The sequence below is a fragment of the Narcine bancroftii genome, chromosome 1 (genome assembly GCF_036971445.1).
Source record: "Narcine bancroftii isolate sNarBan1 chromosome 1, sNarBan1.hap1, whole genome shotgun sequence".
Classification (NCBI taxonomy): domain Eukaryota; kingdom Metazoa; phylum Chordata; class Chondrichthyes; order Torpediniformes; family Narcinidae; genus Narcine; species Narcine bancroftii.
In genome coordinates, this window is record NC_091469.1 from 112,337,987 (window position 1) to 112,352,749 (window position 14,763).

Genomic DNA, 14,763 nt, shown 5'->3' on the forward strand with positions numbered 1-14,763 from the left:
TAATATTATGCCTTTCGGGATGAAAAATGCACCTGGCACATGTCAGAGAACGATTAATGCAGTAGTTGAGGGTTTAGAGTACACAGGAGCCTATATTGATGATTTAGTAATTAGTAAAGATACATGGGAAGAACACATGCTTGAATTAGAGCAGTTATTTCAGAGACTGGTGGAAGCACACCTCACAGTGAATTTGCACAAGAGTGAGTTTGGACATGTTACTGTAATTTATCTGTGTTATGTTGTTGGACAGGGACAGGTGGCACCAGTTGGAGCGAAAGTATTGTCTATCACTGTGTTCCCTATCCCCAGTAATAAGAAAGCTCTTCAGAGATTTCTAGGTATGATTGGATACTATCGTAGATTTTAAAAAAACTTTGCAGAAATTGCACTCCAATTAACAAAACTACTTGGAAAGAAAGAAAAATTTATCTGGTCAGATGCATGCCAGGAAGCATTTCTGAAGTTACTTGTGTCTCCTAACTTTGAAAAACAGTTCTCTTTAGCCGTGGACACCAGTGACGAAGCGGTTGGTGCTGTACTGTTACAGAAGGAGGATGGTGATGGAGTAGAACATCCTATTGCATACTTCTCAAAAACATTTAATGACCATCAACAAAATTATTCAACCATTGCGAAGGAGTTATTAGCGCTTGTTTTAGCATTGCAACATTTTGATGTGTATATTTGTACTGTTCAAAAACCATTAATAATATATGCTGATCATAATCCATTAGGTTTCTGTCTAAAATGAAAAATAAGAACAGACGGTTATTGAACTGGACCTTCATGTTACAAGAGTATGATCTAATTATCACACAAATAAAGGGAACGGATTACATAATAGCAGATTGTTTGTCAAGATGTTAATCTGGATAGATAGGAATCTAATCACATACTTTAGTGGTTCCCAACCTTTTTCTTTCCACTCACATACCACTTTAAGTAATCCCTATACCATCAGTGCTCTGTGATAAGTAAGGGATTGTTTAAGATGGGATGTGAGTGGGAAGGAAAGGTTAAGAATTACTATTGTAGATCCAATTGTTACTGAAATATTTTGCTTGATAAAAATTGTAATTGGCCCATTTCCTTTGGAGTTATGAAACTGTGCACATAATGAGTCAATTAGGTACGATTACAATAGTGGTTTTCAACTTTTTTCTTTCCACCCACATCCCACCCACCGTAAGCAATCCCTTACTAATCACAGAGCACCTATGGCATAAGGAATACTTAAAGTGGTATGTGAGTTGAAAGAAAAAGGTTGGGAACCACTGACATAGTTACTGTAAAAAAAATGGAGTGTTAATTTTATTTTATTTATGTAATACTTCCATTAATTATTAATAATTTGTTCTTGTAGACCAATTTTTTTTTAGCAGGGGAGGTGTTACAGAGTTCTGTGTTGTGTATTGACTCATGTGTTGTGTGGTTTTATGTTGAAAAGTGACAGTTTGCCTAAGAGAGCCAAGGTAAAGGTGGACTGCCTAGAGAGTGGGAGACGGATTGAGTATGTGCAGAAAATAATCTAAAAATTTCTGGACTTGGACGATAAACCACCACTGGGGGTGCTGTGGAGTGGAAGAAGGCCTAAAACTTGAGTCGTTGTCTGGAAGACAGTTTAGAATGTTGGGATTTCAAAACGGGATGAACATTCCAAAGGCAGTCAGAAGGATCGGAACCAAGCCATAGTTCCTCTCTGCAAGCAACACAAGAGGACAACTTTGAATTTTGTGCTCTCTCTCAAAGATCTTTTGGCTTCAGTTTACCAAACAAACTGAATTTTGTTTATGATCTTTGCTTCAGTTGAGATCGAAGTTTTGTGAATCTTGTGTGTTTTGTGTTTGTTTTGTGTCCAAGTTTTTCTGTGGGCTGGATGGAAATATAACTTAAGACTTTAATTACATATGTTATATCTAGGCTGGGGAATTTATTAGTTTGACACTGTTATAGAAATTTGCACAGTAACCAGTGGGCATTATTATAAAAGATGGTGGGGTGGGGGGGGGGGTTTGAATTAAAGTTTGAAGGTGAATTTTTGTTAATAAAGTAATTGTTCATCTTTACTGCTGTGTGATATGCCTTCTTTGTGGTTGCTGGTTTGATCTTGTCACAGTATGCAATGCCTTACTAATTACAGAGCACCGATTGCATGGGGATTACTTAAAGTGGAACGTGAGTGAAAAGAAAAAGGTTGAGATCCACTGATCTAACTCCATCAATTTATGGCTTTCTCCTAAATAGGTTTATCCAACTTCCCCTCACATCTACATAGTCAGAAAAAGAGATGCCCTCTGAGTATAAATGCTTTACCTGAAAACTCTAATGAATTCTTGGTGACCATTCTACATTTATGGCTTTGAGATCAGATCTTTGCAGCAAGCAGAAAAATTTTCTCTTTGTCTATTTTATCCACCTGTTTAATAACCTTAAGGCAGAACAGTGCAGGTCAAGGCCTGAAACTGTCTACAGTCTTTTACTTTCTATGGATTTTGTGTGATCTGCTGAGTTTTTCCAGCACTTGCGTAGTGCACTAGACCCCAGCATCTGTAGATTTCTTGTTCATCTTCAAGTCTCATTCCTAGTGAAGAGACCCAACCTCATCAATCTTTTCTGAGAATTTTAACTTTTGATTTTAATGAAGCAAATCTTTTTTTTGTTGGTACCCTTTCCAACCACTATAACCCTTCTGCAACATGGAAACCAGGGTTATTTTAACAGTACTCGAGGAGTGGTTTATGAATAATTTGATACAAATTCCATGTTACCTTTTAATTCATTTCTTTAAAAATTAGCCACAATATGCTGCTTCTTTTATAGTCTGATTAAACTTCATCACTATTTCAATGAGAGAGGGGTCTTGGGGATCTTTCTTTACACACCAAACTGTTTAAATCAGAATCCTTTGCCTTAAAGACTCAGGAGTAATTTTCAAAAGGAAATTTGATAAGGGGAAACAAAAAAAATATATTACTATTGGGAAAAGGAAGGAAGAAAGACTAATTTTCAAAGAGCTGGCACAGGCATGAAGGGATAAATGGTCTTCTACACAATATCATTTTATAATTCCCAAAAGGAACTACTTTGATGAAACAACTGTCCTAAATGCAAATTGACTCTGGTTGTTGCCATCTAATTTGCAAAATATCAATAAATTGTGCTCCCTCCAGGCACTTTTATGAAATAATTAAAAAGTACAAAACACAGGTTTATTTATTTTTAAAATCGGATGGATTACTGTCATAGCACAGTCTTAATATGATATAACAATCATTTTGGGCCACACACACGCACACATTTATTTTCAGATGGCATGTTAATTAAGAGAGTGAACTTTCGTTAATACCATGCTTTAATCTACATTTACTTCCAATTTAAACCCTTCACGTGAATTGGAGCTAGCTGAAAAAAAAACGACTGCATAAGAACACAAAGGGGGCAGAGCCATACATCTGCAACAACAGTTCTTTATGAGGAAACTGCAGATGTCAATCACTGTAGGCAAACTATTGTACACATGCGAACCAGATGCTCCTTCTGTAAAGTAACCCAGGGTGTTACACAGATGAATCATTGAGAAGTTAATTACCCATCAGTCTTAGCTATTAGTCTGAGCATTTTTTAAAATTCCATCTGCTACAATCCGGCCCAAACTGTATGGAAACAGGAACATTACAAATGAAAACTTCACAAGCACAAAAGATCTTTTGAACTTTGAGTTTTTGAAAGAACAATTTTCAATTGTTCTGCTCATTTGCAAAGTAGAATCCCAATCAACAAGTTTGCATTTAGATGCCATATTATATCTCTTGTGCCTCCTCATGAATTATGCTAATAATGTTGTTGGTCAAACATTTGAGCAGCATTAATGCACTGACTTTTAATCCATCAAAATGGCAAATATATGTTTATGTCAATGCATATGATAGAAAACATCAATTCCAGTGACATATTGTATTTGCATAAAGTTTTCTTGGGATGCTTTGAAGTAATACACTGAGACAGGCATGCCCAATTAAATTGATGTGCAGAGCTCCTTCGTTAACTTGGATTCCACTCGAGAAGTACAATCTGGTTCTCTTAAGACTTCGGTAGGAATAGCAGATGAGAAGATTCAATAAATAGACAACCAAAAAATGCATGATCAGGGTTTCCCATTGCACTTTCACTTAAGGTTGTGGTTGGAATTTTATCCTGTGGCAATAATTCACTATCCTCGTTGCATTTTTATCAGTGCTTTAGTCAATTATTTCATCTTAGTTTTCCTCCACACCAAAAACAATGAGAGGAGAAGCTTCATCTCGTGGTTTTGATTTTCTCAGAAATATCTCTACCTCTGCTACAACTTAACTCACCTTTTCCATGTAGACAAAACTTCTTTTCATATTTTGCTTTTCTATGCAGTCATGGAGAAAATTCAATTTTCCATGAAAAGGCTTCCTTTTCATTTTTAAGAATTCAGATGAAAGTTTGAAACCCACAGGGCAAGTGAACAGCAGGCAATAATTAGGAAATTAGCATTAAATGTATGTAATCCCTCCATCCACAATGAACCATAAGCCACTTGGATAATGCCATGCTGAACACAGGCAGCTTTAGGTGCTGATATGTTTGCAACCTTGCAAAAACTGATGTTCACCTGCAGGATGAGTGGAAGACAGAAAAGCCTGAATGATGTAGTATTGGTGGCTCTCTGTGCCAAAGATAAGAATGATTTAAGATACAAGTTCCACTACTTCCAGTCACCCATCCCTAGACCCCCAACATAACAGAGCACGGTTCCCCTTGCCCTCATCTACTACCCCAGTAGTCTTTGCATGCAACTGTTGTTTCCATATATGTTTGGGGAGATGTACCAGCCATGTTTGTCAATGTAACCAGTACAAACAAGTATGAAAAAAAAGAGCTTTATTTAGGCTGAGAAAAAACATATTTCAGGGGATTTTTTTTCCAATTGTATCAGAGCAGTTCCATTGGAGACGTAGCTGAAAGATGTATTTAGCCATTACCTCCATATTTTATTCATATTTCCTGGTTCTCATTTTGGCTTTTTCTCATAGTGAATCTCATTTTTACCAATTTTGGCTTGGACAGCTTTTTAAAATCCAAATTCTTTGGTCTTACTCTTGATCATTTTAACAGTTTTATTCCTATATATTTGCTTCACCAACAATTTTATGAATAAAGAAGGTCAAAATTCAGAATAATTTGCTTGTTTTACTCGAGATATTGGTATTAAGACTCTTTGTAATGTTATCAGAAAATATCTGACAGCAAAGGGTTCTTAACTGTGAACAGATTTAAGTCACAAGTCATAGGAATTAACTGGAGGTTTTAACCTAAGTGCACCAAGGATTTATCTGGATCATCATCTGGATCATCTGCAGCAGCGGAACAACAACAGAATTGTATCTATTATTTTGTTTGTAGTGCATACAAATTTTGATGCTAAAAGAAATTGCTGACATCCCAATAGTAAAAGCTTAATGACTAATATGACCAACTGGATCTGGATGAAGACCAATTCTGTGAACAGAACAATCCGTCTTCCAGGAGTGTGCTGGAGGCAATCTTCATAACATTGCTTATATTGATAAAATGTCCTTTGAAGTATATTAAAGGATATTATTCCCTCTCTCAACACTAACACATCCAACATTTTATGATATCGCTTTTAAATAGCAGGCTTCGTCGTAAATTCTCTCGATGCTAGTGTTTGATTATTGGATGGGGTGAACTTTGTTAAATGTGCCTAGGAGAATTTTCCACTGCAACAGTGGTCTTCAAATGAAAATCCAACACTGGTGCAAGGCCAATTTTGAAAGATTAGGCAGAAGTTGGCAATAATTGACTGGATGCAAATGTCCAAGATGAACATGTTCCTAGTTGGGTAAAATATAGGAATGGCAAAGTAAAAGAACCCTGGTTAACAAGCGATACAGAAGTACAGCTCAGAAAGAAAATTGAGGCATATATTAAATACTGGTAGATAGGATCAAGGGAATCACTGAGGAGAATAAGGAATGCAGATTCATAGTGAAGAGGGATATAGGAAGGCTAAAAAGATGATGAGTTAGCTTTGGCAATGTAAGGGAGAATATTAAGAACTAAAGAGTGGTGAAGGAAAGAATAGGTCTCCTTAAGAATAAGGATGGTCACTTATGTGTAGAGTCAGAGGAAGTGGGGAAGATCTCAAACGAATATTATGTGAATGTTTTTACTGATAAGCAGGATTGGGAGGTGAGAGAAGTAACTAAAAATAGCCCAGAGCGCATTTGAATTAATAATGAACAGGTGTTGGTACTCTCAGATTGTATCAAGGAAGATAGATCTCTGGGCATAGACCAGGTGCATGGTGGGGAGGCAGAAGGAAATTATTGGGGCATTAACATACGTTTTAAACTCATCACTTGAGGACAGGAGAAGAAACAGTCAGGAGGACTGGAAGATGAAAAATGTGTTACCATTGTTTAAATGGTGCTGTAGGGATAACCCAAGTAAACTACAGATCTGTTCATCCGACATCTAGGGAAACTGCTAGAGAGGATTCTAAGAGATAGAATCAGCATTTGGATGTGGCCAATCATGTTTCGTAAACGTGATCATCTTTTTAACAAAGAGGGCAGATGAAGACAAGGGAGTTGATATCTTTTTTAAGTCATTTGATAAGGTCCCACATTGTAGATTGGTGTGGAGGGTTAGGATATATGGAATAGAATGCCAATGAGCCAAATGGATAAAAATTTGGCTCAGTAAGATTGTGAGAATGATTGTAGAGGGCAGTTTTTTGAACTGGAGGTCTGGTATCAGTGCAGTGAGTCAAGGTTCTATATTCAGGCTCTTGTTTTTTTGTAATATATATGTGATTTGAACAAGGATGTTTGTGGCTAGGTAAATTTACCAATGACATGAAAATCTGTGGTATGAAGAAGTTTACATGGGGTTGCAACAGAATCTAAATCAGATGGGGACTGGAATAAGGAGTGGCAGATTCAGTTCAACTTGGTGAAGTGCAATACATAAGCAGGCTGGAGAAACTCGACAGGTTATGCAGAATCCATCATTTCACTCTCCCAATGCAGTACCAATATAAATTATTTGTTGAAGTACTGCAAGTAGTTTAATAGTTTAATCCAGCTGGAGATCACTCAGAGTTAAATTAACAAATGGAGAAGATTTCAATTTCTTTTATGTAAGAAGGGAGGAAAGCATATCTGTCTCCAGATGTACATAGTAAAAAGTTGCACAAAATGTATCCATATACTGGAAACTATTAGAAGTTTAAAAGATACTGGCAAGAAAATCTTGGAAACATTTGAGCATTTCAAAAAGAATTTGGTTAACTAGACAGATAATTTTTTTTAAGGTTAAAGAGAAACTTGGCATCATATCCCAAAGAGATGGTCTTGATAAAAGAGTGTTTGGCAAACCTTTTTTTCTTGTAATAAGGCATATTAAAATACATGACTGTGCATGTTCATGTGATATAAAAAGAATATATAGCTTCTATCCTTCCTAGTCAAAATTTAAAAAAAACTGCTAAATATTTTGAAAGCAGTAACTGCAGATGCTGTAATCTGGAAAAGTGTAAACAAAAGGAACAACACCCTTGGTCTCCACTTATCACCTCCTAGCCTCTGTCACCATCACAAATCTTCCCTCTCTGCCTGGCTTCATCTGCCCATCAATCCTGCTTTCCTGGATCCACCTATTGCTTGGCAGCTCCAGCCTCAACCCTTCCCTTCATCTCTTGATACTATATCCCATTTCCTTTCTCAGGAACTCGTCCTGAAACATTTGAACATCCCTTTGCCTCTGCAGATGCTGCCTGACCTGCTGAGTTCCTACACTAGGTCTTTCGTATTTTTTTGCTCTGAATTTCATAATGTGGCCACTTATGTTAAAGATCTTTATGTGGAAAGTCCTTTTAAGAGGAGATTCAAATTTAACCTTTTTTTTCCCCAAGATGTTAAATAATTTCAGATGACCATTGCATTTTCTGTTGCATGGTTGTGCATTCAAATGAACAGAATGCACAGCCTATTCAACTACAAAGTGGCAGCTTAAGTCCTTAAATAATTTACTCTTTTAATACCCTTTCCCTTTCAAGCTTATTTATTCTAGTATTCAAGCTGAAATACAAATGAAGAGGGAACAGCAGAGCTCTTACCACATTCCGGTCTTGATCTTAAATTAATACAAGTTCAGGCTGGCATGAACATTTGCAGAAAACATCTGTCTCTTTTGATATCCAGTTAACTGACTTTAGAGACAAAAGGTCAATGTAAATCCAACAGTATATTTAAAGTTTTACCCTGAAAAGTTTACAGTTACTTTGATCTGTTTATTAATGTATCATTATTTTCAGCTGCTTCATACTGTGAAGAATGAAGTTGCTTTGATTAGTTGATCTTTAAGCTTAAAATATATATTTTGTTACCTCAATGGGCTGAGAAGGGTTAAACTGTCAGTCAGCAGATTTATTTTGAGAAAAGAACACAACGACATTGAATTGAACCTTTTTTTACACTAAGTGTGTGGTCTATAGAGCTGCAGAATAACATCCATACAATAATATCTCAGTTGGATCTATTTATTATTAATGGTTTCTGTGAAAGAGTGCAGAGATTTCAGGGAAAGGAATGATCACTGAAAAATTGTGATGCAGCATTATAAACCACAGTATTGGCTCAGCAACTTTCCTTACACATTGATAACCTGTATTTCAAGCCAGATTATTCATACATTTCTCAGTGAGAAAGCCATATGATATTCTATGGCAGCCAAGGTTTCCTTGGCAAGAAGCCTTCATGTCACTGTTGCATTATCTTGATATTGTACACTGGTCAATGTACAACCTTTCATCAATTCTACCTATGACTGAGCAGTATCATTGAGCAGACTTGTATACAAAGCTTCATAAAAGTGTGGGTCAGGGACTGAAAATTTATTGATCGAGAACTTGCACTCAGAAGTAACAGTGATGTGCTGAGCGCTTACTGTTGTGACAGCAACTTTTTGATTACCTATATGGATTGTTAAATAGGAAAATTCAGACATTGCAGAGTAAATTGCAGGGACTGCTGTTCAACATTTTTTTGAATTTGCAAAATATTTTGTGAAAAAAGTTGAAAATGTAATCCTTGGTTACATGAGGTGTGAATTAGCTTTTAATGGTATACTAAACCATTATTGTTGTTTAGAAATCTCTCTGGTGTGGATTGTAATCATCTCAAATAATTATTAGAAAATTTCAGATTTTTAAATAAAAAAATACTTCAGCCTCTGCATAATCTTTCACCTGCTGTAAAATGTTTAACAAATTGGTTAATAGCTCATGCTCACATCCTTGTTTGTTGTATGTTAGAATTCTTCAGTGCGATTGCTTTAGTCTGCTTGATTGTGTCACCATTGTTGGAACCTCAAAATCTTCTAGAATTGATGCCTGGCCGTAAGAAAGGTAAATCTGCACCAAAGAAATCTGCAGTGGACCTGCAATGGCCTGATTTACACAGCTTACAAACAAATAAAGAATAAATTCACTCATTTCTTTCTGCACACCATGAAGTCAATTTTCTTTTTTTTCCACTAGACAGAACATTGCATTCTTCAACTCCCCAAACATCACCCAGCTAAACTCCTCTGACCTTCTTATTGGCCCACTAATCCTGACATCCTCACTCTTTTCCTGACGGTTAATTACACAACCATGACAGCAACCACTCCCACCCCCCCACTCCCAGCCTCTGAGCCATGCAAGGAGGTGACTGATTGGAGCTGTCCCACCATGTAACTAGTTTGATTGATGCTCTTCTCCAACTCCAAAGAGCAGAGCATTGCATCTAAACCACTTCCCCATTCATCATGATCTGTTTTCTTGATATCCTGGAATAAGATGTGGACCTCCACACTGGTTCTGTAGCTTCATCAGTTTCTCAGCAGGCTCATGCTCCTCATGAGACTGCTCCAGAAAAAAATGGGCAAAGTTCTTCAATATAATACCATCACAGTCAAAATAGTAGGACACGGAAAGGTAGACATAGGACGTGTAGAGCTCCAGGTTGATCTGACAACTGATGGCTGCCTTGCAGTCAGGGTAATAGTTCTGTCATACCTGGGAGCTCATTTCAATTGGAAAGGGGGGGGGGTGGAAATGAGTAGATAGCAGAAGATGCTATGGTGGTACCTGCAGAGTGGCCGGATAAAACAGCTGGGAATGAAGTTTTTGTTGAAACACTGTGAAGCAGCAACACTCTCACTCTCCTCCTCTTGATGAAGGTAAGTACACAATCACAACAGACCTTTGCAATTAGTTTTCTGGATGTCAGAGGGAAACGGGAGCTTTTGTACAAGATGACATGATCTTGGCTGGTGCTATGAGGTGAAACTGGCCATGCTGCCACTTAAGCCAGGAAAGATCCACAGCTTCCTGGTCTGGTTCTTGAAAGTTTACAAGAATATAAATTTCAATGTTTGGCTTGAGAAATTAATCCCAAGGGATTGTACTTTGGACATACAATCCCTCTACATTTTCATTGCATGGAGTGGTCCAGGAGCCCTCTGCTTCTTCCCCTGAACAGAGCCAATCAATTCCTCTCTGCTCACTCATTTGTCCAGCTGAACTCATTTCCATAAATTCCCCTTCGGTTACACTCTCTTTCCCCAGATCACAGGCCAAAGTTACATTGGCCTTTCCATGCAACATGTCTGCCTTTGTTTCAGCCGACTTGAACTACCTCACACAACTCTATTTCAGGTAGAATTGAGCATGCCCTCAACTATTCTTCATCTATTTCCTTCATCCCTGCTCTTAACCCCCTAGCTCCAATGCAAGGCAAAGATAGAGGTCTCCTGGTCCTCACCTTCTACAGCAACAGTTTCTGAACTCAATAGACCATCCTTTGGAATTTCCACTACTTTCAATAAGATTCCAATAATAGACGTCTTCCTTTCCCCTTTTGTTTACCCTTTTTTTTAAAGTAATATTCCATTCCTGACCCACTCCTCCATCTCCTTTTAACACATTTTTCCCCCATCATCCAGGAACTAAAGAGTCCACTGGATGAAGCAGCAATTCACCTGCATTTCTTTCAATCTAGTGTACTTGATTTAATGCTCCAAATGTAATATCTTCTGCATTGGATGAACCCATGTTAGAGGAATATCTGCAGTCAGTACGCAGAGTTGATGCAGAGATTTCTTTCCATGAATTCCTGCATCGTTAGAATGAGTCCTTGTAGAACAATACCTCTGCTTTTGTCTGGGCAAAATTTTGAACTTCAGATAACTCACCTTCTCTGTCTGTATCAGAAATGGCCATCCATGGTACTGGCTCAATTTTTTTCTCTCTCAATTAGCACAGCTTGTCCTGCTTGGAACATTTTGTAGATCTACATTTTATAGCTTCAATGTTCCTTTGTGTTCTCATCTTAAAACTTCTTTCATTTCATATTTTTATGTTTGTCTGATCTCATTCTCTTTCTGTCTCTGAACTGTCTCTATTAATGAATGCATTGCCTGGATGCCACTATCCCCACTTAACTGCACAGCAACCTTGGCCTCACTTATCAGTTATTTCCCTTTGATCCATTTATCTCTCCCCAACCTGTCTGCAACTTAAAACCAACCTGTTTTCTCTCTATCCTACTTCTGATGAATTGCCTTCCATCTGAAATGTTTATGCTTTTTCTGTTTTCACAATTGTCCTGCAGTGCTTCCAGCTTTTTCTGCTTGCATATATATAAGGTCACGTCTCCAGAATGGAGGACCATCGCCTTCCCAAGATCGTGTTCTATGGCGAGCTCTCCACTGGCCACCGAGACAGAGGTGCACCAAAGAAGAGGTACAAGGACTGCCTAAAGAAAGCTCTTGGTGCCTGCCACATTGACCATTGCCAGTGGGCTGATATCGACTCAAACTGTGCATCTTGGCGCCTCACAGTTCGGTGGGTAGCAACCTCCTTTGAAGAAGACCGCAGAGCCCACCTCACTGACAAAAGACAAAGGAGGGAAAACCCAACACCCAACCCCAACCAACCAATTTTCCCCTGCAACCGCTGCAACCGTGCCTGCCTGTCCCACATCGGACTTGTCAGCCACAAACGAGCCTGCAGCTGACGTGGACATTACCCCTCCATAAATCTTCGTCCGCGAAGCCAAACCAAAGAAAAAAAATATATATTAAATAAATCCCAACATATTATCACTGGTGTAGAGAATTTATTCTTGCTATTAATTTTAGATTCTTTTTATTATTTTAAATTAATGCCTTTGATCTTAATCAGCTGTGTTGTTTTAAAGAATACTCAGGGCTTACTAGATCCATTCATACCATAACATTTATAAAAACTAATGAAGCTCCTCTTTACTGGATTGGATAGATTCAGTTTCACAAACAATTCCTGAGAGCTGATCTCCTCCATGTTATAGATCAGACGGACTGCTTGTTTTTACACCTGTTGAATGATTGTATATGCTTTTAATGGCACCGTGACCAGATTTGCACACCGTAATTGAAGATTCAAGGTCAGACTTCCCCACTGTTCTTTCCATTGCATTTCTTTCAATCTAGTGTACTTGATTTAATGCTCCAAATGTAATATCTTCTGCATTGGATGAACCCATGTTAGAGGAATATCTGCAGTCAGTACGCAGAGTTGATGCAGAGATTTCTTTCCATGAATTCCTGCATCGTTAGAATGAGTCCTTGTAGAACAATACCTCTGCTTTTGTCTGGGCAAAATTTTGAACTGTACAACTTCAGATAACTCATATGTACAGCTCTGCAAAAAAATGAGTAAGAACATAGAAAGAAAACAAGGAAACATGAAACTTCAGATAATATGATTCAAGTTAAACAATATTTATGAATTATGGTTCTTTTAAAGATCTCTATGTCATGTTTACTGTTTCAGTCAGACTGTGTGGGTCAGAGATATCCACAGCTTGAGTCATTGATCCTTGTATATGTTCAAATTAATGGAGACTAATTTATTGCACGTTTCTATAATTCCTTCTGAGTATCTTCATTCATTTTCTCTCAGCAAACTTGGTGATTCCTATAGGAATGATGGGAATATGATTTTAGGGATTAACTTGTAATCTTCTACCTTCTGAAAATTTTAGTATATATCAGAAGGGAGAACTAATGTTAAAATGGCCGCAGTTTTGATTAAAACACTTTTTGCTGAGAGAAAGTAGCAGACTTTAAGGCTGTGTCTGGCCTGGCCCTCGTGCTCCGGAGCTTGTGTCACGCTGACGCAAGCGTGCATGTGCTCCTCCGGTCTGGACCGGAAGAGAAGGTCCCGCGACGCCATCTTTGCCTTGGCTGCCCCACTCACCGTGCGTGACAAGCTATGTGCATCGCCACACAACCCCCCCACCCCTAAAGCAGCACCGATGGTCTCACGATGAATCAAGAGTGAGGTCTGCTATCATGGCAGCCGACCCCTTCATACTGGTGGGGGAACCTGTACTGGTTGTGACATGTCCAGGTGGGCTGGTTTCATGTGGTCCAGTGTGAACAGTTCTTCCTTGCCCCCAAAGTCGAGTATAAAGGTGGACGCATTCCTTTGCACCACCTTGTAGGGTCCCTTATAAGGGCACTGAAAGGGAGTCTTGTGTGTGGCCCTTCGCGTGAATACATACTTGTAGGAGAATAAGTCTGGGGGGTGGTAGTTGAAAGGTGGCTGTCCGTGTCATGATGGTGATGGTGGTGTGAGTGAGCCCAATTTGTCTCGCAGCCTCTCGAGGACGACTGTGGTGTCAGTAGTTTGATTGTGTGCCAAAGGAAGGAACAGGCCCAGGACTGCAAGGGTCTCGCCATAGACTAGTTAGGCTGAAAAGGCTTTGAGGTCATCCTTGGGTGCTGTGCGTATCCCCAGGAGAACCCAGAGTAGTTAATCTATCCAAGTTGGGCTTCTCGAGCTGTGCCATCAGTGCTGATTTCAGGTGACAATGGAAGTGCTCAACTAGCCCTTTGGCCTGAGAATGGTAGGCCGTAATGTGATGTAATTGGGTGCCCAGGAGTTTGGAGAACTCATTCCACAGGTCAGAGATGAACTGGGCTCCTCGGTTGGTCATTATGTGTGCTGGGAAACCAAAATGGGAGACCCAGGTGGAGAGGAAAGCCCTGGCGCATGTATCAGTGGAGGCGTCCGGGAGGGGAATGGCCTCTGGCCATTCAGTGAACTTGTCCACCACTGTGAGCAGGTAGCACGACCCTTGGGAGACTGGCTAGGGTCCAACTATGTCGATGTGGACATGCTGGAACCTGCGGGTTGGAGCGTCAAACTGCTGGATGTGGTGCTTGTTATGTTGCTGGACCTTTGCCGTCTGTCAGTCCATGGAGGTTATCGCCCACTCTGTGATTTGCTTGCGTAGGCTGTGCCAGACAAATTTGAAGGACACCATCTGCACTTTCATTCGGATGGAGGGGTGAGAATCAAGCCATGTATCGTGTCAAAAACTGTTCTGCTCCATTGGGCAGGGACCAGCGGTTGGGGTTGGCCAGTGGCATCTAGTGGGAGGTCCTGGAACTGCAATCCCATGACTGCAGTTCTGAAGTTGTGTGTTTCAGGGTCGTCTTGCTGGGCTTGAGCCAGGTCATGGTAGTTGATGTCTTGCGATAAGACATTAACCGCTGGCCTGGAGAGTGCGCCAACAACAACATTTTGTTTGCCTAAGAGATTGCGGATGGAGGTGGTGAATTCAGAGATGTAGGATAAGTGCCTCTGTTGTCAAGCGGATCATGGGTCGGAGG

At 39.3% G+C, this 14,763-nt stretch overlaps 1 protein-coding gene across 7 annotated transcripts in view; it reads right to left on the reverse strand.

Annotated features, from left to right (window-relative positions):
* The window catches only part of xrcc4 (X-ray repair complementing defective repair in Chinese hamster cells 4), a 534,233-nt gene that overhangs the window by 21,155 nt on the left and 498,315 nt on the right, over positions 1-14,763 (reverse strand). The window contains exon 8 of one of the 7 annotated variants that reach the window (XM_069936303.1): positions 8,174-8,266. The exons of the other annotated variants lie outside the window; for them this stretch is intronic. Coding sequence (XP_069792404.1) covers positions 8,197-8,266 — 70 coding nt within the window. The 3' untranslated portion in view covers positions 8,174-8,196. The remainder of the gene's footprint in view (positions 1-8,173; positions 8,267-14,763) is intronic. 7 annotated transcript variants of the gene reach the window in all.